This window comes from Falco peregrinus, chromosome 1 (genome assembly GCF_023634155.1).
Source record: "Falco peregrinus isolate bFalPer1 chromosome 1, bFalPer1.pri, whole genome shotgun sequence".
In the NCBI taxonomy this organism is placed as follows: domain Eukaryota; kingdom Metazoa; phylum Chordata; class Aves; order Falconiformes; family Falconidae; genus Falco; species Falco peregrinus.
The window spans coordinates 102,332,024-102,354,613 of NC_073721.1; the positions used below are offsets into that span (position 1 = coordinate 102,332,024).

Genomic DNA, 22,590 nt, shown 5'->3' on the forward strand with positions numbered 1-22,590 from the left:
CCAGATGAGTGATGGTTGACAGGTCTGTTTTCTACCTCTTTGCTCACTCTGGCGTGTGGTTGCTCCATCTGACCAAACTGTGCTTCAGTAGCTGTCAGCCTCCTAAGTGCAGCTGTTTTACATGTCTGTTATCTTTGCAAATGCCTAACTGTATTTTTTGAAACTCTCTGATAAATGCTCGCTTGAGTTTGTTCATCAGCACAGACAACATTATATGCTCTACAAGTGACCCTCACATTTCACCTCTGCAATGACCCTCCCGCAACAGAGCCCTGTGCTTGCTGGTGGTAAGATCTGAGCATTGGGCTTGCCCAAGGCAAAATGCCCTTGGCATCTGCTGGCCCCTTCTGTGGGCTCCAGTGTAAGCAGTAACCGAGCTTTTATGTTGGGGCAGACCTCCCAAGTTAACTTCAGAAAAAATTATCTGGCAAATCTGATGTGTCATGTTTCAAAGAAAAGTGTTTTCCAGCTCAGTCCAGGTCTGATTTCCTTCCTGATAAAGGACAAAACCCTTTGGGAACGCAGCACTTCTTGGAAGGAAGGTTAAGATCCATAGACTTCCCTCTTTACTACCAGACTGAAATATCAGCAACATCTTTTCTGTTAGGAGTGCACGTCTATCCCCACAGGGTCAGGTCAGCACTCTATAATCTTGCAAAATAGAAATACAGTTTTTGATGATCAGAGTCACGTAAGGATCAGACAAATGGCCTGACACATTTCATATATGCTGACAAAAGTTTTTATTCAAGAAGCAGGACATACTATACTTTCCCTGTACTGATAGAGCAAGATTTCAAGATAGTATACATTACAAATGATTTACAATGAAGCTGAATTAATGTCTTCTTTGAGAATTCCCCCCTCCCAGCACCTGCCTCAGGACTGTATCTGTAATGTCTAAAAAGCACAGAAAAATAATTTTGTTGCCCAATGGAAACACAAGCCTGAAATCCCATGTGCATTGTATTTGGGGTTCCAGCTCCAAATCTGCTCCTCTAAATGCTGCCTGGGAAGTGGTGCAGTGCCTAAAATGAGCCCTGGGATTAAGAAGTGATCTGAGACCTGCAGTTGATCTCACACTGGCTAGGAAACTGGATTAGAAAATTACCTCAAACTGGAGATGAATTACAATGTCTTGTGTTGGAAAGAGGATTCATGTTTGATAGAAAAATGAAACTGGGATTGAAAGCCAACCCTAACCTGAGATCAGTTTAATTTGGATTTTTCTGCAGGGGGGAGCTGAGCACAAGTCACATTCCTCTCTGTGATGCTTTTTGCTTTCTTGCATCCTGGCCATGCAGTTTTGGGTTTTACAGCTGAGGGGATGTTCTGATGTCTTTTCAAGAGTAGTGCAGGGCAGGGGGCTGATCCCTGCAGTGCAGAGTGGGGTGGATGCTCACCCCATGGAATCTAGTGAGCGGCAACCAAGCCTGCCACGCATGTACCATCACTGTGCTGGTCCATTCTCAGCTTGATGTCCAGCTGGTCCTTAGGGTTATTTTCTTTCACACTTACTCTTTCTGACAGCCAGAGGAAAATACAGGTGGTCCCAACCCTGGGCAGCCCCTAACTGACATCAAAGTTTAATGAAAGTTATTCCACCTCCGGTGATTCCTTGCTGCCACTTGCAATATCTTGCTGTGGGGGTAACCAGCTGGGCTAGGAACAAAACCACTTGGTCTGCAGGTCCCCAGGTGGCTGTGCACCCTGTTTCTTATTGCCACCATGTCAAGTTAGGGCCAAAAGTTGCTGGGATCCAGCAGCCAGGATGAAGCCTTTTTTTTTTTTTTTTTTTTTTTCCAGTGGAGATGTGAGTGTCATGGGTGACATCAGTGTCCCCTGTCATTAGGGAGACTGAGAGCCGGTGGTACCCAGCCCTGCTGAGGAGGCACGGACTGATTTAAACCCCTGAGCGCCAGACTGTATCAGCGGCCAGATTTTCCCAAGGAGGGGTCCTCTACAACGTTTTTCCTCTCCACAACCGCCGCAAGCTCTGGAGCCATCAGTACGGGCAGCTCCGGCCGTGGCAGAGGCAGCAGCTGTGTCCGGAGGAGGCATTGCATTGCATTGCACTGCGCATCCTCCCTCCCCACCCCCTACTGCTGCAGGCTTCCTCCCTTCATCCCTTCACGCTCCCCCTCCTCCTGGCCCGCACCCCTCCCACCCCGCATCCCTCCCTCCAGCATCCCTCCCTCCTGCCTCCCTCCCTCCCGCATCCTTCCCTCCTGCCTCCTTCCCTCCTGCTTCCCTCCCTCCTGCCTCCCTCCCTCCTCCATCCCTCCCTCCTCCATCCCTCCCTTCAGCATCCCTCCCTCTGCCTGCGCAGAGCCGCGGACATGGTGCTCAGCAATTTCCTCTTCGCTCAGTGCATCTGCTACTTCCTGGCCTTCCTCTTCAGCTTCATCGTGGTGGTGCCACTCTCCGAGAATGGCAACGACTTCCACGGCCGGTGCCTGCTCTTCACTGAAGGCATGTGGCTCAACGCCAACCTGACGGTGGAGAGGCAGCGCTTCACCGTGCAGGAGTGGGGGCCTGAGGCCGCCTGCCGCTTCAGCATCTTCACCGGGCTCCTCTCCCTGCTGCTGGCCACAGTGCAGGCCTGGAGGACCCTCTTCTTCCTCTGCAAAGGGCATGAGGAGTAAGTATCCCTGGGGATGGCAGGGGGTGCCCATCCCTCCTGCAGGATGGGACAAGTGGGAGCAGCCTGGGGCTGAAGCACTGGGCTTTGCATCCTCCAGATGATCCTTCTCCCTACAGGGGTTTGGGGTGAGGTGGTATATTGCCTGCGTCTGTCTGCATGCACACCACACACACCCCACCTGTGTCCAGGGCCCTCTCCAGAGGATGCTCCCTTGCAGGGGGTTGGGGTGGGGGGCCAGGCTCACTGCAATGCACCCACTGCCCTTTGGCAGGCTGGGAGCAGCACCTGGCAGCTCAGCTGCAGTGGGCATGGAGGGTGCTGGGGGCCATGGGGCGATGCTGGAGGCTGGTGCTCGCAGGTTCCTCCTCCCCATGGTCCCACTACATGTCCCTGTGAAGGGGGACCTTCCACAGTTGTGCAAAACCAGATGTGTGTGTGTGTGTGTGAAAAACCTTGAAACAATATGGTTGTGTGCGGGATGGGGGTGGGTGGGGTGAAGAAGGGAACAGTTGGTGCCCCCCCTCTATTTTTATCCTGCTTTTGTGGTGGACATGGCAACTATTGCAGAGAGCAACTATTGCTTGGTTACAACAGGGGAGCAATGCTGGGCGCTCCCTGCAGCAGCCGCAGGGCTGCACTGGCAGTGGGTCACTGTGCTCAGACAAACCAAGGGGCATCAGACCCCAGCAGGTACGGTGAGAGGCTCGGTGGTCCAGGCAGCAGCCTGGGGGTGCTGTGCTCTGTGCTTTCCTCTCTGGTGGCCTGTCCTGCCACCCTGGGTAGGACCCCTGGCGCAGGTAACCCAGCCTGTGGGTGCTACAGGGCCAGGGCCCCCCAAACATCCAGCTGCATGGAGGCGGGAAGGCAGGAGCAGGCACTGGGGGCTGGCTAGACTAGGAAAGTCATTTTCCCGTGGATGAGGGACCATGCCAAGGGCAAATCACTCATGTCTGGGTCTATTTGGACTAGAGGTTTTTGAGTCGATGGCTGTTACTCACATCTGGGCTTATACAACACCCTGATGTTGGTGATACTGGGGGCTGGGTAGCAGTGTTTTCTCTCTCTGGCTCTTTGCAACCAGTCTCAAGCTGCCTATTGCTAAAACATGCTATAGTAAGTATAAACTAGAAACTCATTTCCATATTAAAACTTACAAGTTCTAAATATAACCACGTGCTTCTTAATACATTTGAATTCAGCTTCCTCAGGTGATCAGATACCTATAAAGGAATAGCTGAGTCTAGATGCTTTTTTTCAGTTTTGCAGTTCAGAACTAGTTAATTTTTGGAAGAAACCAGCAATAAAAATCCTGTAATAGCAAAATTTGGATTGGATATTTGGCCACCCTCCAAAAGTGGCCATTTAGTTCAAAACAGTTAGGCAGGCCCCTGAAAATTCTCCCTTTCGGAGCGTTTTCAGGGTCCTTTGGGCTGTTAGCAGCTGTATAGCGCCGTTCACAGCCGGCGTGGCTTAGCCCCAGCCAGTAACTCAGTATCACGCAGCTGCTGGCTCACTCACCCAGAGGGATGGGAAGGGAATTGGAAAGGGATGTAAAACTTGAGGGCTGAGATAAGAACAATTTAATAATTGAAACAAAATAAACCCAAAAGAACAATAATAATAAACCTCATAACGAAGGGAGAGAGGAGAGGAAAGAGAAGGGAGAAAAGAAAATGGGTGATGCACAGTACAACTGCTGACTCCCTGCTGACCAATGCCCAGCCAGTCCCCCAGAGAGACCAGAAGACCCTGGCCACGCCCCCAGTTTATATACCAAGCAGGACATCCCATGGTATGGGATATCCCTTTGGCTAGTTCAGGTCAGCTGTCCTGGCTGATACAGGATATGGTCCCAGCTGTATCCCTCCCAATTCCCTGTGCCCCTCCTGAAAAGTCCTTGACTTCATACAAACATCACCCAGTAACAACTAAAACCATCTATGTGCTATCAGCATTGTTCTCACACCAGATCCAAAGCATAGCACTACAACAGCTACTAAGAAGAAAATTAACTCCATCCCAGCTGAAACCAGGACGACAATTTTTCCAGGCAAGAAGGATGATGGGGACCAAAGATGGAGCAAGAGGGCATGATGAGATAACCGTGAAGCATCACAGGAGGGTAAAACAGGACAAGAGGGAAGCTGCTTGGAAACAGTAGCTTCCTAGTAAGAAGGAAGGTCTGATCTTTACCAGATCTTTCAGAAGCAGGCAGGACACACACCATTCTGGTTTTAGACAGCCATTTGTTAATGCTGAAAGGTAGAGGTACAATTCAGATACTTCACTACAAGGATTGCAAAGCCACTTCTACTCCGAGCTCGTACCAGCTCCTTCTGCTTTATGGGTGACCTTGGCACCTGGTGGAGGTGAGCTGATCTAGTCCTCCAAGTCCAGTGAAGCCAAAGGGCAAGAGTAGGATCCATCTTAATGTTGATCTACAAGTTAGGCATCCTGGCATCCAGCTCCCAGTATGGTCTGTAAGAGTGTTTCTGGAAGGTGGTTTATTTCACTTGTTTTCTGTCAGTGTTGGGATGGGATGGCTGTCACTTTGGAGGGAGCCTAGACAGCCCCGCTGAAGCCACAACAACTCAGGAACAAACATCTTAAGCCCACTGGTAATGACTTCCTCCTGATAACTGCTCCATTGATGTCTGTCGGCATGGCACCTTCTATGCCCATAACCTCCTCATAGGCAGAAGTCACATATATCTCACCATGTATAACCTGTAGAAATTAGGACTGTCCAGCCCAGAACCTTCCCAGGATTCAAACATGGACTCAGAAAGCCTCTTGGCTTTTCATTTAATGAACTACCAGGGAAAAGAAATGACTTTTTGTTCTCTGGGATGTGTAGACTCCTCTATCCCCAGCATAATGAGAGTGGCACTGATAGAAAATTCATCATATTCACCCTTATCACCTAACCTGAACGGGATGATCTGCCTCCTGGAGTTGCCAGTCTTTCTCCAACCTAGAGTATGTCTAGGTTTCAGATAATGGGACTTTCCAGGAGCCACCTAGAGCAGCTTCAACTAAAGGAAGGCTTGATCAGATGAATGCGGGAAGGATGAGAAAGTTTTCATTAGCTAGAATTAAGGGGGGGAGTTAAACAGTAAGGTTGGAAAATGAGTGGACAATTCTGTGGCCTTATGGGACTGCTGCAAGCATCCCACCCCATACCATGCCAAACACAGACTGTGCCTGGGGCTGGGCCTGGCTGGCACAATTAACAGGGCTGAGGTAAATTGGTGTTCAGTTGGCAGAGATAACATACTGACACCAGAGCCAGAGAAGTCCCAGGAGAAGCTGGCCTGCTCTGCAAATGGCCCATACAACGGAGATCTGTGTCCTGTGATGGCAGTTCTTTTTGTTACATTGCTTAAAATGATTATAGCTATCAGTACTGTGTTTTTATTTTTAGTTTCTCTGTCCTAGGCAATTTTTGTCCCAATTATCACTTCAGTCATAAAATAAGTTTTAAATCCAGTTACTATATAATTTGAGCTAATGACATTTATTTTAACAATGGTGATTTTCATCATTACAGCTAATGAAAGCCATGCTGTGTATGAACAATCACCACTTAATATTTATATTTAAAGCCCCATCCTTTTATGGTGAAAAAAAGTATCAAAATCAAAAGCGCTTACAAATGAAGGTAATGTGACTCAAAGTCATAATCCATAGTTTTTCAGTGTATTAGGTGTTCTTAATTAAAGCAGATGTGTTTCAAATGGAAACTGATCTTTGTGCCCAGTGTATGCTGCTTAGAGAGACTGCTGATGTTGTCTTTCAGCTGTTTATGAGTTACATTTTTCTTCCCTTTTATTGCAGCTCTTTCTTTTACGCCTTCCTGAATCTGCTGATCAGCGCCTTTGTGGTGTTTATCACATTTATTGCTAGCACTATAGTGAGCGTAGGATTTAACATGTGGTGTGATGCAATTACCGAAAAAGGAAGCATGCCAAATAGGTTAGTATTGAAGAATTCATTTTCTTCCTTTTTTCTTTAATTTTTCATGTATGCACAAATGGATAGTGGTATTGCAAACTGTAACTATTGCACACAAGGTGAGCAAGGGGGAGAAGGCATCTGTAATGTGGAAATCCAGATTTTTTCATCTGGAACAAAAAAAGCAAATCAAACTTTTTTTTGCATTTAGTAGCCCACAAAGAAAAATGTGTTCCCACAGTGTTTCAAGGTCTCTTTAATAAAGAGTCAAAGATCATACACAAGAAAAATCTGTTAGTTTTAAAATTTTTATTTCCAAAGGAGACCTAGATTTGGGAATGTTCTGAGTATGGTCTTTTGAGCAGGGCAGGGGTCTGGGGGTCAGGGCTTCTGGCTTGCTGCCCTGGCTCTGCCACTGACCCACTGTGTGACAACGGGCAAGTCACTTATCTTGCCTGTGCCATAACACACCATCATCCAGCACTGGTGTAAAGATTCTGGCCTCGCAGCGGTGCTGTGGATACCCTAAGAGCCACAGAATGGAAAGTACTTTGTAAGTGCAAAGTACAGATGGCTGGTACTTTCTCACAGCACACAAAATGTACAGCTCCTGAAATGGTCTACTGTATCCCATGATGCTTATGCTCCTTATAGGAAACATAGGTTGAGGTAGATCTTTTCTTATCAAGAAAGAACAGTGAAGAGCGAGGAAAAGGTGACATTTTATGTCATATGATATTGAATAATCGTACTACTTAAAGCATACATTTATGTTGCACATTGTCATATGTTGTAAAATGCCATAGTAAATGTTCTGTTTAGGGCTGCAACGATTAATCGAATTATTTGAATATTCGGTTAAAAATTCAATTATAAAAAACATCTAATCGAATATTCGGATAAGAACCCAAGATGACCGACACCACTGAAAAGGAGAGAGAAGAGGCTGCAGAAATCAACCAAGAGATAGAAAGACAACCTCAAAATCCTGGGATTTTTTTCACACCAGTAAAAGTCCAAGTTATTTGTAAAATCTGTAGGCAGCCTCTATCTTACCATCAGAGTATCGTCTCCTTGCTGGAGCATCCGAAACAAAAACACCCACAAAATCCCTTCTTCTGAGGCTTTTCCTGATGAAGTCAAAAGGTAATGGAGGCTCATACACTTTGTTTCATTGAGGGGTGAAGCAACCAACCTGGTGTGATGCCAGATGTATATATGTGGGAGGCTTGGTGGTAGTGGGAGAAGAGGGTTTTAAGGTTTTAAGTATACTGTTTTCATAGTAACTGTTAAAATTCCACTTACGGAACATTGGTGTTATCACTTACATAAATTATACATATATTTTTTAAAAGAAAGCAATTACATGCCTCTTTTAGCCTAGTTTTAGAGAAGATTGGCAAGCCACCTGGTTACTGCAATAACCTAAATATCTTTTGATAGAATATGCCATTGTGACTGAAACACACTTAAGATGCTGCTTCATTTTATATTTGGTTTGCGTCTTTGGGATTTCTGGAATAATTTTCTTTTTTCCCCTCCAAATGCCTTCCTTGGGTAGCTGTGAAGAATTACAGGATATAGATCTTGAACTGAACTTAGAAAACTCTGCTTTCTACGACCAGTTTGCTATTGCACAGGTAGGTCAGCCTAGACTGTGGTTCTATTCCATGTCATTTGCCATTTGCTCATTGATCTGGGATTGCTGGAGCTGAACTACTATTCCTCTGAAATCAATGGGAATGTTTCCATTGACTTTAGTAAGCGCTGAATCAGGATGATAGTGATGGGTACATTTGCATTTTAAATTCAAAATAGACGGTTTTGAATGTGGACATGTGCAAACCTGACGCTGCCACTGATCCTATTACTCGTGATGGAAAATTTATTTTTTTCCAAAAGATGACCTCTGCAGAAGTTGCAATACTCTGGTGTCCTTGAGCTCTTCATTGCTGTTCAGAATAATGTCTGACCTGCATCAGACCATGGGGCTATTAGCTTTGCCTTCCCTGAGTTTGCCTGAGGTCGCCTGAGGTGTATAAATATCAGACCATGGAAAATAATTAAAGATTACTGTCATTTAGATAGGGCTGTTTTCTGATGAATCTTTGAGAATGAGACCTCTAAGGCTGTCAGACCTTTCTGTTAAATATGCTAGCTCTAAGTCAATGAACACTGGTACCTGAGCACTGGTGCATGTTGAGCATGTAAAAGTTCTGCACTGAGGGTAGCCCCATCCATGCAGAGTTGCACCCATACTCATATGCTTCTTATGGTGTCCTGCATGGGGCGAGGCATTAGCTTGCCTGGGGCACTCCTTGAAAGTAACTGTGCATCTTGGACACAAGCTTTTATATGCCATAAAAGTGACCCCTTTATATGATGCTAGCCCAAGGCCAAGCTGTATTTTGTAGCGGATTTTGCCATTAGCTCCTAATCTGCCAGCTAGTGGGAGGGTAGCAGAAGTAAACCCATTATCAGTCTATGGCTTTGAATTCATGGCAGCTAAACGTCTGTGTCCACCTTGTGATCTCAGGGTGGACAGCTGATAATCTATATGCAAGAGAAGGCATTTCTCTAACAGGGAGCCATGCCTAAAGAGTCAAGGTCAATGCACATAACACTTCAGCTGGAGGAGAATTAACATATCACAGCATAGATGGATCAAGCCAAGCTGTTGGATACACCAATGCAAGACCCTCAGGATGTCCCTGGGCAGAGCTAGCCTGCAAGGTACAGCCACTAAGCTCTGCAAACATCCAAGCAGGAAGAGCCTGGGAGCATAACAGCCCCAGGGGAAAACCATTTGACTTCAAAAGCTGAACTTGGCAGTGTCAAAGTGAATCCTGATGGTGACTGTTTGAAGAAAGGACCAAACAGGGAACAAAATCCTGCAACATTGTCTTCTGATACCCAGGGTGAAGTAAGCAGAGTTGGCTGAAGGTACAAGAATGAGTCTGTCTATGGAAGGCAAATCAGTTTCTTTGAAACAGTAGAACGAAAACCCCGAGAATAGACTGGACTTACTGGCCAAAGCAAACATGTCCTTGTAAGTGCAATAATTTCTTACAGTAGGCTTTACTCAGAAGCAGTCTCTACCCGTTTTCCTCCGTTTGGATGCTTCCAACACATCAGAATGGGTCTGGGAGTTTCCCTGAATTTGGCTAAATGCAAGTAGATTTTTTTCATGTCAAATAGAAGACCACAGCAGTAGCAGATACCTGAATGCTTTTAAGATAATATTTAATTTATGAAGTGCTTAAGAAATGAATTCAAAGCTTCCAATCGTCTAGATATAGTCATATAAAGCCAAATTAATATCTCCTTCTATTGAAGGTTTGTAGAATAACTGAAATATTCTTTACTTGGTGAACTGAGATAATTGTAGGTATGGGCAGAAATACTGGAGAGAATTTCCAAAGTGTATAAGCTATATAGGAACATAAACTCCTTTCAGAAAATAGTGGTCGTTGCTTATCTAAATTGGCTATTAATGTGCACAGCTGTATTGCTGTCTGGAAGTGTTTAAATTGTTGTATTTTTTTAATTGAAAATTCAGTATGTCAAAACCGAAATACAGGGATTCAATTAATCTTTCTTTGCTAAAGGCATCATAGAATTAAAACAGAATTTCTGCCAGAAAGCCTTACTACAAATGAACCTCCTCTATGGCAGGGAGGCCAACATTCAAGTACTGGAACCAATCAAAGTGTAATTATTTCTACAGAGTCAGGCGAGAGAGACTAGTTTAGTGATGGGACTTACTGCAGATCTGATGCTTGAAGCCCCAGTCTCTCCTGCCAGGTATATAGGTGTCACCAGGCACCTGAGTGTGTTGTAGTGGGTTTCTCTTGCTCTCTGAGTTCATGCTAATGTGAACCAGTTAGCCCAGAATGTAAGGGTGCAATATAGAAGATTTTCTCAACAATATTTTGAATGGAAATACTTTAAAATTAACACTTCTGCAGGGCTAGTGGAAGGCCTGAAGGACCTGGGAAGAAAGTTTTAAAAAATATCTTTAAAAAAACTGCAACTCCAAAGTAACAAAAATAATATAATCCCAGGAATTTTGGGCTGGCCAGAATGTCAGAAACGGGAAGTTCAATGGATGCACCTAGATTACACAGATTTATTTTTTTCATTATTTTACTTCATACATTTTTGCTTCGGTTTTTCTAGTACATGAAAGAATTTTTTCCTTTTAAGCTACAAATAACTTGACAGAGTTGAAGAAACATGGGGCCAGGACCTCAATGGATGTAACTTGGTGTGACTCCATGGGTTTTGGTCCAGAAGAGATTTTGATATTCACCTGGACAGTTGACTTTGGATTTATAATATGGTACTGACCTCTTTATCATTTCTTTTTTTGTCTAGTTTGGTCTCTGGGCTGCCTGGCTGACTTGGCTGGGAATTACCATTCTGGCTTTCCTGAAGGTTTATCAGAACTACAGACAGGAGGACCTGCTAGATAGCCTGATCCATGAGAAGGAGCTGTTGCTAGGAAGATCCTCTTCACGAGCCTCTTTGCAAGATGAGAAAAGTGGTATGATCTAAAGTGTAAGCAAATTGTCAGGGCAGGATCTAGATTTTATTATTCAGTAGTGTGAGCTGAGGTTGAGTCAGGGTATTGAGTGTGTGAGGTTGTTTCTTTCCTTATAACAGATGTCCTTGCCAATCACCCACCTCCTCTGTGAGAAATTGCTGGCGGAAATACTTGCATTAGGATACAGAGAATGGATGGCCCCATGCTCCATTGGCACAGCAAACACTTTGTCCTGTGCAGGCACGATCTGTAACCTGCTCTTGCTAGCAGAGCTGCGGGCTACCCCTGGCTTTCAGGGTAGGGACCTTTTTGGAGGGCTGAGCTAGCAAGACCAGGCTACAGAGTCCAGGCTATTTCTTAAAAATATTCTACAACAACAGTTGTAACTGAGGCTGTGTCCAGTCCCTCTTCTCCCCCTCTCGTCTCTTTTGCCTGTAAAGCTGCACCTATTCTCACTTTATTCTGGGTAATTGCAGCGCTGGTCCAGGTACAGACTCCCACTGTCTCTGCTTTTGCTATGTATGGACACAGTGCTGACAAACCTGTTGCTCCTGCTCTGATTTTGAGTTCATTTAGAACATAGAGACCCATGTTCCAGACTTGATATTTAATGGTGATTAGTGTTAATGAATTTCACGAAGCCACTGTATTAGTACCGTATCTGTCAAAAACTGTGTATCATTTCAAAGGATGGTGGAGAATTTCCGTGGTTTTGTTTCTTCTTAGATTGTGGCATGACCAACATTTTTTATGACTCCTGAAGTGCAGTGTAGCTAGCAATTGCTGAAGCTTGCATACTAAAAAATGACGCTGAATAGATAGTGATAATGATTGTGCATTTATAAATGTAACTTGGTCCCTAACATTGTATGCTATTCTGAGTATTAGAATTTACTTGTGATATTGATTTCATATAAGGTATGCAAAATTACTGTGAACATTTGCATTGTAGCTATTTGTACATATTTATAAACATAGCAGGGAGCTTGAACAGCTGAGTTGTTTTATAGGTAGATCAGTGCTGAATGGGTCTGTTCTCCCCACTTACGGGCAGGAGTTCCAGGGCTGATGAGTTTTGCTGTGAAAAGGGAGAACTGTTATCTACACAAAGCTCACGAGTTGACTTCGTTGTTGCTTTCAATTTTGCTTGGCCAGCGCTTCAACAAATAAGGTGGATAGTTGAGTCAAGAAGTAGATCTGGTAATTAAGAAGATTCACTCAGATGAGTGTGGGTTTGCATGGCGGAGAAGTGGAGTTGTACTAGTATTAGGCAGTTATCCCCAGTTACACATTACACAGGAGATCCTGATTCAGCAGAAAACTTAAGCAAGCAGTTAAGTTTAGGCTGAGGAAGATTTTTTGTGAGTACACTGGCACTGCCTGGGGCAGCTGTGTTGGAGTTGAGACAGCAATTATTGCAACACGAGTGCAAACAGAGCTGTGTTACCTGGTAAATAGGAAGGAGGGGAGAGAAGACAGCAGGCTTCTATCCCATCAGAGCTCCAGCCTGGGACTAGCACAACCATGCAGATTTACTGTTTTCTTCTGGAGAATATCTGATGTTTAAAGTTAAGTACCAGCTTAAGCATTTGGTTAAAACAGAATTTAAAGTCGTAACAAATCCCTTTTAGGGCACAAAATCTAATATTACATTCCCTAGCCAAATTGCTCTCATAGGTTTAGGGTAAAATCCCTCTGTGGGCTTTAAGCAGTGAACCAGCCCTGGGAACATCACTTCCAGCCCCAGCTGGCCACAGCTGTCTGCAGAGAGATCGTGTTTTTCAGCAACATTTCTGCCCACAAGGGAATGCAATACCTTTGCAAGTTTTGCAGCGGTGGCTTTTTTGTAGTTGATAATCGACATCAGAGGAGCAGTTCCTGAAAAGGGAACTGGAGACCAGGTTAGTTAATACCAGTTTAAAATTCAGAGATAGGACTGTTGTAGCGCTTTTGTTTTTATTCATTTGGTCTAATAAGAGATGCACTCTTGCAGGTACCTAAGTCCTTTGCAGGCATGACCTTCCCCTTCTTGCCCTGAAGAAGAGCTTGGGTCCTGAAAGTCAGCCTGTTTCCTATGTTTGCCTAACTGTTTCTCCAGCTGTAAAAGATACTACTTCTCCTTCCAGTCTCACTTTGAATTTGAGATTCAGCAGTGATATCTCTTCCCACAAATTACTTCAGTGCATGCCTTACTCCTCACATGGACCCATGCTGTTGCTTTGTATAATATATTTTATGTATGTGCCAAGTCAGGCTTAGGCTGAAGTAACATGTAGGTTGGGACCATTGTTCCTGGTCTTGCCTAGGGTTTCGAAGAACCAGAAGGTAGCAAATATCTCTTCCTCATCCCTGCTCGGAGACACCAGGGCTCAAGCCTTCTCTCTGGTTCTGAGAAGGAAGAAGATACTGCCCATCAGTGAGGCTGTCCAGAGCTCATGCTCTCTTTTACCTCTCTTTTCTCGTGTCTCAGGGTCTTTTCCTCCTTTCCACTTCCATGAAGAGCAGCAAACACTGGTCCTGGGGTTTCTATTCTTGTAGAAAAAGTGCTAACTTTCGTGGCTAGTATTTTCACTAGCATTTGTCACCCAAACACTATCTTCACTGTTCTGTAGATCAATAGACAAAAAGTGGGATCTTTAAAGCACCTGGGGCAGCCAGGATCCCATCTTGAAGTCAATAGGAACAAAATACATCACTTCAGCCTTTGGAAAGTCCAGCCCAACACAAGTACACATACAGACTGACCTGCTAACTTTGGCATCGAGGTTTAGCTTCTCTAATTCACTTACCTGGGTGAATTCTTCTAACCCCAGTTGCATCACAGCATCCATGGATGCAAGCATTTTGGCTGTTGGAGTTGGCATTTGAACTGAAAACAGGCTGAGGCTCTTCTCTGAGTCCTACATGCATCTCAGTCTGTTTTCCCCAGCTTTCCTCACTTGACCAGGTGGGGTGAGGCTGGCACCCAACTTGCAAGCACCAGTGATGCTTAAAAGCAAGGCTAGTTTTGAAGGAAGCTCCTGAACAGGTGAGAAGGCAGAGCACATGGTGAGAAGCTCTCTGGCTTTTTGAGGGGAGGAGGGGTCTTGTGCATGCCCAGTTACTGGACCCACCTTTTTCGTTTGCATATAGCTTTCTGCAACCTCTTCTCCTAAAGCTTGGACACTCAGGCCAACCTGGTGATGCGAGACAGAAAATGTGTTAGAATAGTGGTGTTATTTGTACACACAGACATACATACCTACCTATGCTCTCTCTCACACACGTCTCTCTTCTGTATTTTCTGACTTCTGCTTTTAGTCATCCACTGCCAGCCAGCACAGAGTGTCTTCAGTAGGAGTTTCTCTGAGTCAAATGTTGCATTTCTGTGATATTTCAATGCCTTCTTCAATTTGCCATCTCCAAAAGCAGGCCTCTGGGAACACTCTCGCAAGAACTGTATTCAAAGAACTAGAACCTTGTGTAGCATTTCTACTTGTATTGATTTATTTTCACACAGTGGCAGGGGAAAAAGCTTGGTGGCCTTCGCCCATGCAAACCCTCCTGCTGCTGCCCATCGCAAAGCTGTGAGCCACTCTGGTGGAGAACATAGGATGCAGTTGTTTACTTGCTGTGTTCCCTGCGATGCTAAAACCACAACCAAAAGGCTTTTGTTTTGGCCTGTAAAAATTCCTGGTAATGCAGGGACAGCCTTACTTGGTTGGATGCAACTGGATGATGCTTTCCGAGGCACTGGGTTGTTGTCACACAATTACTCTGCTATATCAAATATATGTTCCCCACGTCCTGGCTACCATCTGTGGTTAATTTCCCTGCCAATTCCCTGTCAGCAGTCCACACTGGGTTAGAAAAATCTAAGCTAACAAGTATCACCTGAGCTTTTAGAGCAATGCTGTTGGTTATTATTTTTATAAAGGAGAAACAATTGAAGCCATTGTTTGGAATATAATTTCCTCATGAAGGCACAAATGCTTATATCTTCTTATCCCAGTAATTTGTGAGGTTTCTTTCACCTGGGAACTTACAGTATTGCAAAAATAAGAGCGTGATGATTTCCTTTAAAACCTGAAGGACACGTATGCTATGGCAGTGTTTCTATGGTCCCTTAGAAAACTGGTTGCTATAATAACCAGTGACAGATGCTCGAGTATACAGACCTTGTCATGAAAGCATTTAGTATCAGGCAGGTGGGGTATGTGTGTCTATACAACGTACACAGATATATGCCAGAAATAATTCCACTGCTCTTTGATATGGATGAATGGTCTTCTCTTAGCAGGTGGTTTGGCCTGGAGTAGTTATTAATTTGCCTTAACTTTCTACACTGCCTTTTTCTTACTTAGTATTAGGATCTGTGCGAGGATACAGAGGTTATGATAGCCAGAAGTGGATGTGGATGTGATGTGAGTGGAGTAGGAAAGCACCGGCCAGTGCAAAGCCTCCAAAGGGCAGAGATGGGTTTCTGATGCAGGTTTGCAGATGTTCTAACTCCTCCCATATCGGTGGGTAATGTCCTGATGTTGGCTTGTACTAGTCCTGTTACGAACAGGGAGCCACACTTCCCTCCAAGGCCTTTCCTCACTGATGTGGAACACTGCTGATTTAACCTATGTAGTATTCAGGATGGAAGCAGAGCTGCAGAGAAGAGGACCACATGCTTTGTAGTTATGTTACATGAGCAAGGAGTACTTTTCCTCTGATTCAGGAATTCTGCACCATGGACTCCTAAATGACCAATGAACCTGGAATGAACATAGTCTTATTAAATCCTGTAAAAACAGTATTGCAGGCAAAAAGCAGAACATATTTCGATAGGACTATCAATCCTTCAGTTGCCAAACCATACTCTTCTGCAACACAGTACAATATTCTGGCTCAAAACAACCATCATGTCCTTTTGTATGAAGCCATTTATTTGCTGTTAGAAAAGATGCAGTGACAAAGAGGAAAAAAAGATGTGTTTATAACAGTTACTTAGTAGTGGAAGTTTAGATGGGAGAATTAATTTTAAAACATTGTCTTAACGGTTGAAGAAATTCAAGCAGATCTTAGGTGTAGCAAGTTAGTGTGTAGTTCTTGAGGGACAGAAGGGCTAAGCTGATTTATGGTGTCTGAGAATCCAACCAAACTAACCTTCTATATTTAAAGTAACCTGAACACTTACCTTAAGAAAACATGTGCACATGCTCTGTTTCTTCTACACCCCCACTGTGAACAGTGGGTTAGAAAGCCCCAGGCTGTGTTATTCTCTGAAATGGAGGGCTAGACTAGACAAACTGTTTCCTAGTTTGAGGGCTTTGGGTTTTCTTAGTGCAATGGCTATTGCATGTGAAATGCATGACTGGTTGAGAGAGGACACTTAGGATTCTCCTGGACACCTGAAGGTTCTCATCAGTGAGATAAGAAGCCACGTTTCACCTTTATTTGTCCTCCAGAATCTTTTAGTCTTTGTTGCATAATTGGTCCGATCTCAATTTTTAGCACCTCATGCAGCTTAGCCCTTAGGTTGATGGTTCGTCCATCTCCTGAGAAATGGGGGATGTGCACAGGAGTGTCTTTAGGCAGATCTGGGTGCAGAATGCAGGGTCCCTTTGCTAGGGAAGTGTGAGCCACAGGCTGTTGTATAGGCTTTTTGAGGAAAACTGGGTTTCTGCACAACTTTAAATCACAGATCGATCTATGTGATGGGTGTCAGAAAATACAATATCAAATGTGCAAATTCAGAATGAATGTCAGCTGCAAAATATTTGTTACAAGAAAGTACATAGAAACTTGGTGTTTGGGTGTATATGGCTTTTATCATCTCCCTTCTCCAAAGCCCCCATTTCAAACATATTGCATGTAAAATCACTTTTACTATTTAAATAATAAATGTAACAAAAATCCAGATGATCATTCATACTGGCAAGACTTAAGAGTATTTTGTGACAAACCAGTCTAGATTTTGACAAAATTTTTGTCTTTACTTCTTAATCAATGGCCTGGGTGTGAACATCCTTGAGCTAATGGGAATCCTGTCTGTATCCAGAGCCTGAACTTATGTCCCAGACCATTTCCTTTGCTGATGGAAATAGCCCATTTTTATCTCATTGGTATGTTTGCTTTGGAGACCACAAATGCCGCGTCCTTATGCTTAGGCAATCTGGGAAGAAAGGCAGGTTTTTGCCTGGCTAGTTTCCACACCTGCATGCAGGGAGAAAATGCTCATATAACTTCATGAGCACTGAAATTGTTTCAAAACTGTTTCTGTCCATGATCCTAATGCCTTGAAGTGCATGTTTCTGTCCTTGTCCTCCATAAGAAAGAGGAAAACTAACCTAAGCTGTATTTTAGTATTCAGAGATGCACACTTTAAAATTTTTTATATATTTTTTTTTTGAGATGACAAAATTACACTCAATTGATGAAGCTAACAACTGCACTTTGATGTACTCCTGATGTAGAAGGGAAAAACACAACTGCACTCTATCAAAAAAACTTAACATTTGTTTCTGAGAGGTCAGGCAGCAATGTTCCTAATGTATAGCAAGTACTGCATATTTCAGTGCAGGCACATAAATGTCTTTCCATTCTGTTGTTGGAATGAGTATTTAATAGCAATGCTTTCTCTTTAGTTTTTTTTGTCTATGCCAAAGAGTGTATTGAACTGCTATTGCAAGCATAGATGAATCTATTCATCCGAGTCCTTAAACTTTTCTACCTCTCATAGCTACTATAACTGCCTGAACTGTTACTGCACACAACAGTGGAAAGGACTGAATCCATGTGAGAGTCTAAATCCTATTCGCATGGATAACTAAAGGATTTAGGATTTAATGCTTACTGGTTTCCTGCCAGCTCCTCGTTAAAAAGTGGGCACAGGCACCCAAGAAGGGCTGTGTGAATAGCCCTCTTGATTGGTCAAATAATGATTTTATTTTGGTTTGGTTTTCTTAATACTTTTTTTTTTCTCTCCAAAGACATGGAAGGTTATATGTTATGTGAAAAGTTGCATTTCATAGGGGTGGCAGAACGCGGTGAACTACTTAAAATGCCTGTAGTGGTCCTTCTGCAGCCCTCTCCACTGGCAGCTAACTGCAAGGCACAGGTTTGATCTCCCCCTCTGCCTTTGGAGACACAAGCCTCCATCTACATGGCAAGTGTTGTTACCATGGAGTTATCCTGGATCCCTTTCAAATCCTCTTGTTGGAGCTCTTCTACTTGGCTCCAAATTCCTAAATAACAATGTTTTAGCCTGGCGGCTCTGGTGTTTATCAAAGAGATGAAGTACTTGGCAGCAAGAGCTGCTCACTGAAATAGCTGGGATTATTTGTAGATGCTGGAAACCCAGTCTGAGAACTTTTTGTTCCCCTTTTCCACTTGACTATGTTGTAAAGAGAGGGTTGAGACCAGCCCAGAGGTGGGAATGAAGATCCATTGTTACTGTTGACGTCTTGGGTGATTTGTCACAGAATTGAGTAGACAGTCCTGTGACAAAACTACTCTTTTTTTTTTCTCTCTCTCCAAAGAAAAAAAAAAAGAAAAAAGAAAAAAAGAAAAGAAAAAAAAAAGACAAAACTACCTCCTTACTTTCCCCTTTGTGCCCCAGAGCTGAGCAAGTTTGACTCCGGTTTGTATACAGTTTCTGAAGGGTATTACGAATGTGAGAAACATTGCAGCTCCTATGGCAAAATTTACCTTTTGTCAAAAAATAAGAAAGAATGACATAGATTTTCCCTGTTCTCACTTGGGCTGTCTGGGGTACGACGTCAAAGCCTTCCCTTTACATCATCCAGGCCTGATTCCAGTGACATGTTGCTCTAGGAGGTTCCCAAGGCTGGTGCCAGCAGTCCCTTAAGGGACCTGGTGAAGTTAGATGAGTACTAGGTTAAATCATAGATTTTAAGGCAAGGAAATGTTTGAAAATCTTCTTGTCATGGTATCCCACATAAGAGAGTCCAGAGCTCTTCACAGCCTCACTACTGCAGCAGCAGGAATTAGTTTTCCCTGTTAACACCGTGTGGTCTCATGGTTTGTGTCTGCAGTACAGCCCATCTTCCCGCAGCACGTTGGGTCTTGATTGCGTCCGTTAACCTGTTCCATTGTCTCTGCTGCTGATACAGTTTTAACATTGTTAAACCGCTGTTCAACATTTGACTTCAAAAGGTGCTAACAGTGTCCTTATTAAACCATAGTTTTCTGGAGTTGCAAGCAGTCCTTTTGCTAAATGATGCTAAGAAAATGCTAAACAGCATCCTTCCAGGGGGATGACTGCTGCATCAGGCCAGTGCAGATGGATGGTATCAGAGCAATTCTGGTCAAATACTCTCGGAATAAAACTAGTGCTGGTTTTCAGCCCAAGCCACACAATTGAGAAATCAATATATTGTGATCTGAAGTACACTCCTAAGAGGTTTTTGAAGGTTTATAAACAAAACAACAACAAAAAAACCCCCAACAGTTTCACTGACATCTCCTTTCCTTGGGTCCTTTCATCTCCAAAAACATTCCTCAAACTTCACAGAGGGTTTTATTGCCATTGAGCTGATCAGGCCTCATTTCTCACATCTCTTCCTGCTGGGGACAAAGGCTGCTGAGGGAGACAGGGGGGTGCTGTAAATCAGAACAGAAATAGGTGGTGAGGAGAACTGCGAGTGCATTTCCTAGGAGGGATTTCGGCTTTCAGGCTGCGATGTGAGGGATCCAGCATGGCAGTGCCCATGCTGGCAGTGCTGACACCATTTTCACCCTTTGCTTGGCCCGCTCAGCCACCACCTGCTCATCTGGCTTCATGCACAGCAAAGCATCTCCTTGAAGTATGTGCTGCCCTAAACTCAGCTTCTGGAGAGGGCCACCTGTGTCAGCCGTGCAGATATCCGTGTAAAGGTGCTGGCATGGCCACCAGGTTTGGAGGGGCTGCTTTGGAAACCTCTTCTTTCCAGGTTGGCAGATCCAGATACCCTACAGCTGGCCCTTTGCTTTGTGCAGCTCGTGGCTCATGTGGGGAAGGAAGGATTGTTCCCAAATCTCTGTCGACTTGCCATTTTTGAAAGTAGCTCGTAAACACCCATAGTTTTAAAAGGTCTGGGGGGGTTTATGTGGTACCACCTGCAAAGATCTGAAGCAGATTTGCATACAAGTCAGAGCAGAGCCTGAAAGCATTTCAGCCTCTCTAAAATATATGTCCTGTGACTTACGTGTTCACGAGCTACTGTCTTTTCTTACAGCCTCGTAGGAAAAGCTTTATAAGAGTCTCGATTAACTCCTGTGTCATGCTGCTAAAGAGGTCCCCGCATAATGGTATTTGGGGGCAAAACTGAACACTTAAATAATTTGTTTAACCACTGAAAGCAGTAGAGGGGCAGATCCTTTGCTGGTGTATATAGCTTAGCTTTATGAGCCATGCTGGAATCATGCCAGTCCACACAAGCTTAGGGTAGAGCCTGGTCTGTTCTGGATATTATTTCTTTTGATTTGTACGGTCTTTTGCAGTGTAATGACTACTGATTTGGAACTTTATTTGCATGCATTTGACAGAAACAGGATTGAGTGAAGTTTATTATTGTTTTGATACAGTCTCAAAAAGGAAGCTTTTTACTAGCATTTTAATATAGCCCTTTGTAAACACCTAGAAATAAAAATTCTGAGTCCAATCCTTCTGCTAATGGAGTGACTGACAAAGTTTTCTTTGGCTTTAGTAGGAGCTGGACTGGGTTCAGTATAAACGATACACTATAGTGTTACTGATAATGTGTTTTATATATTGATGCTTTTTGCTGGACAGTGCATTGGCTTTTTATGATTTGGTGACATATACAAATAAATTATTTGGAAAGTCAATATTCTGTGACTGGTTTTTGAAGGTGAATTTAAATCATTACAATGTAAGAAAAAATTTGTTCTCAAGGTCAGTGGTAACACCTTAGTTTGTGAACTCATTCCCCAGCATCTCCACGCCACAACCTGTATAGTCAAGGACATGGCCAACACTCCTAAGCTGCCTGAGCCCTTTTGGTATCATCTTCCAGCAGTGAACCCTAATGCCATAGGAGGCTAGGAGAAGATGCTCCCATGCCAGCCTGCAGCTGAAAGGCAGCTTGTTACCAAATGTAAAAGGGAACCACAGTCTGCATGGGCAGGCTCATTTTCTAAATGCCGGCTGGTTAATTTTCTTCATGTAACGTCAGCCTTTCTTTTCAGAGGTGGGCCTAAAGGCTCCCAACAGCTATCCTGGAGTAAGGAATTAATAAGAAACAAGTCCATGCTATTATCTTAGAGGTTCCCGAGTTACTCCTTGAGGGCAGTTGGTAATACCCTTTTCCTAAGCACACTCTGCCAGCTCTTCTGCTTGCTTCAAAGTGGAAAAAGGCAGAAATAACTAAAATTGCTGCTAAGGGCTTCTGCTACTCCATTAACTTGTTTGCAGACGTGGCAGGGCTGGAGACATGAAGTAGGGAATGGGGCTAGAAGCAGTCTTTGGGGCTGCTTTTTACTAGTGCTAATGCTGAGTGCATTAAAAGGTTAATGTAAAAAAAATCTAATGTCATCTCACTGTGTCCTTTACTATCTCCTCTAATCGTATGGGTATGGATGTGCCTGCTAGTGCAATCAGGTGCCTTTGATGTGGTGAGCCTGCCTGAAGAGGTGTTGGCAGCTGCCCTCTGTTCACGCTGCAGGAATGTACTGAACACTGACAAAACAACACTTACCCCGTACTGTTGTGGTCTGCTGATTTCTGTTGTGCATTACTTTCATACTCATTGCATAAGTGATATTAGGCAGCACTTCTACCCTTAGGCCCTGTCACTAGCCCATCTGCATGCACAGGCCTCCTTTGACTCTCTTCTGGCCCTTTGACTCCTGTCAGCACTGCTCCTGGGAAGCCCACCTCCTCACTGTCTGCTTCAAGAACTGCTGCAAGAGTCCTGTCCTCCACCACTCCCTCTTTTAGCCCTTTAAAGCTAATATATTACATTTCCAAGCTGGATTAAATAATTGCTTGGAACTGGTTGGCTGCAGGATTCTTGATTTCTAAAGCAATTCCCCAAACTGACACCAGTTTTCAGGTGAGCATCTCTAGCATTTGTAAGAAATCCTGTACTCCCTCTCCTCTTTTACCTCTTTATGGGCAATTCTCAGGAGTTGTACTGAAGGGAAATATTACCCAGCACAGTCAGCAAGGGAATTATCACCCAACATGACTGATTTTCCCTGACTTTAGGACTCCTGTTAGCTCTTCCAAACTCACAGAGGTGTTGCAGCTAGAGAAACGGCATTAAACAAGAACAAGGAGAAATCCCACCCAGCTCTCAGCAGTAAGGGTAGATCTGTGATGGATAAAGAATGGAATGAAGAGGCAGAGTGGGAAAAAAGTGTGTGTGTGTGTAAGCGGGATGGATGAATGGGGAAAGAGCTTGAGTGAGAAGGCTCTAGAACAGGTAAGTCCCCAGGAGCTGGGACTTTTTCA

General features: G+C 44.0%; 1 protein-coding gene across 1 annotated transcript; it reads left to right on the plus strand.

Annotated features, from left to right (window-relative positions):
* Positions 1-2,174: 2,174 nt before the first annotated feature.
* Positions 2,175-20,956, plus strand: TMEM179 (transmembrane protein 179). Its single transcript, XM_005232175.3, has 4 exons — positions 2,175-2,641; positions 6,482-6,619; positions 8,160-8,238; positions 10,976-20,956. Exons 1-4 carry the CDS (start codon positions 2,340-2,342, stop codon positions 11,153-11,155), a joined length of 699 nt encoding a protein of 232 aa, XP_005232232.1. The 5' UTR covers positions 2,175-2,339; the 3' UTR covers positions 11,156-20,956.
* Positions 20,957-22,590: the final 1,634 nt, after the last annotated feature.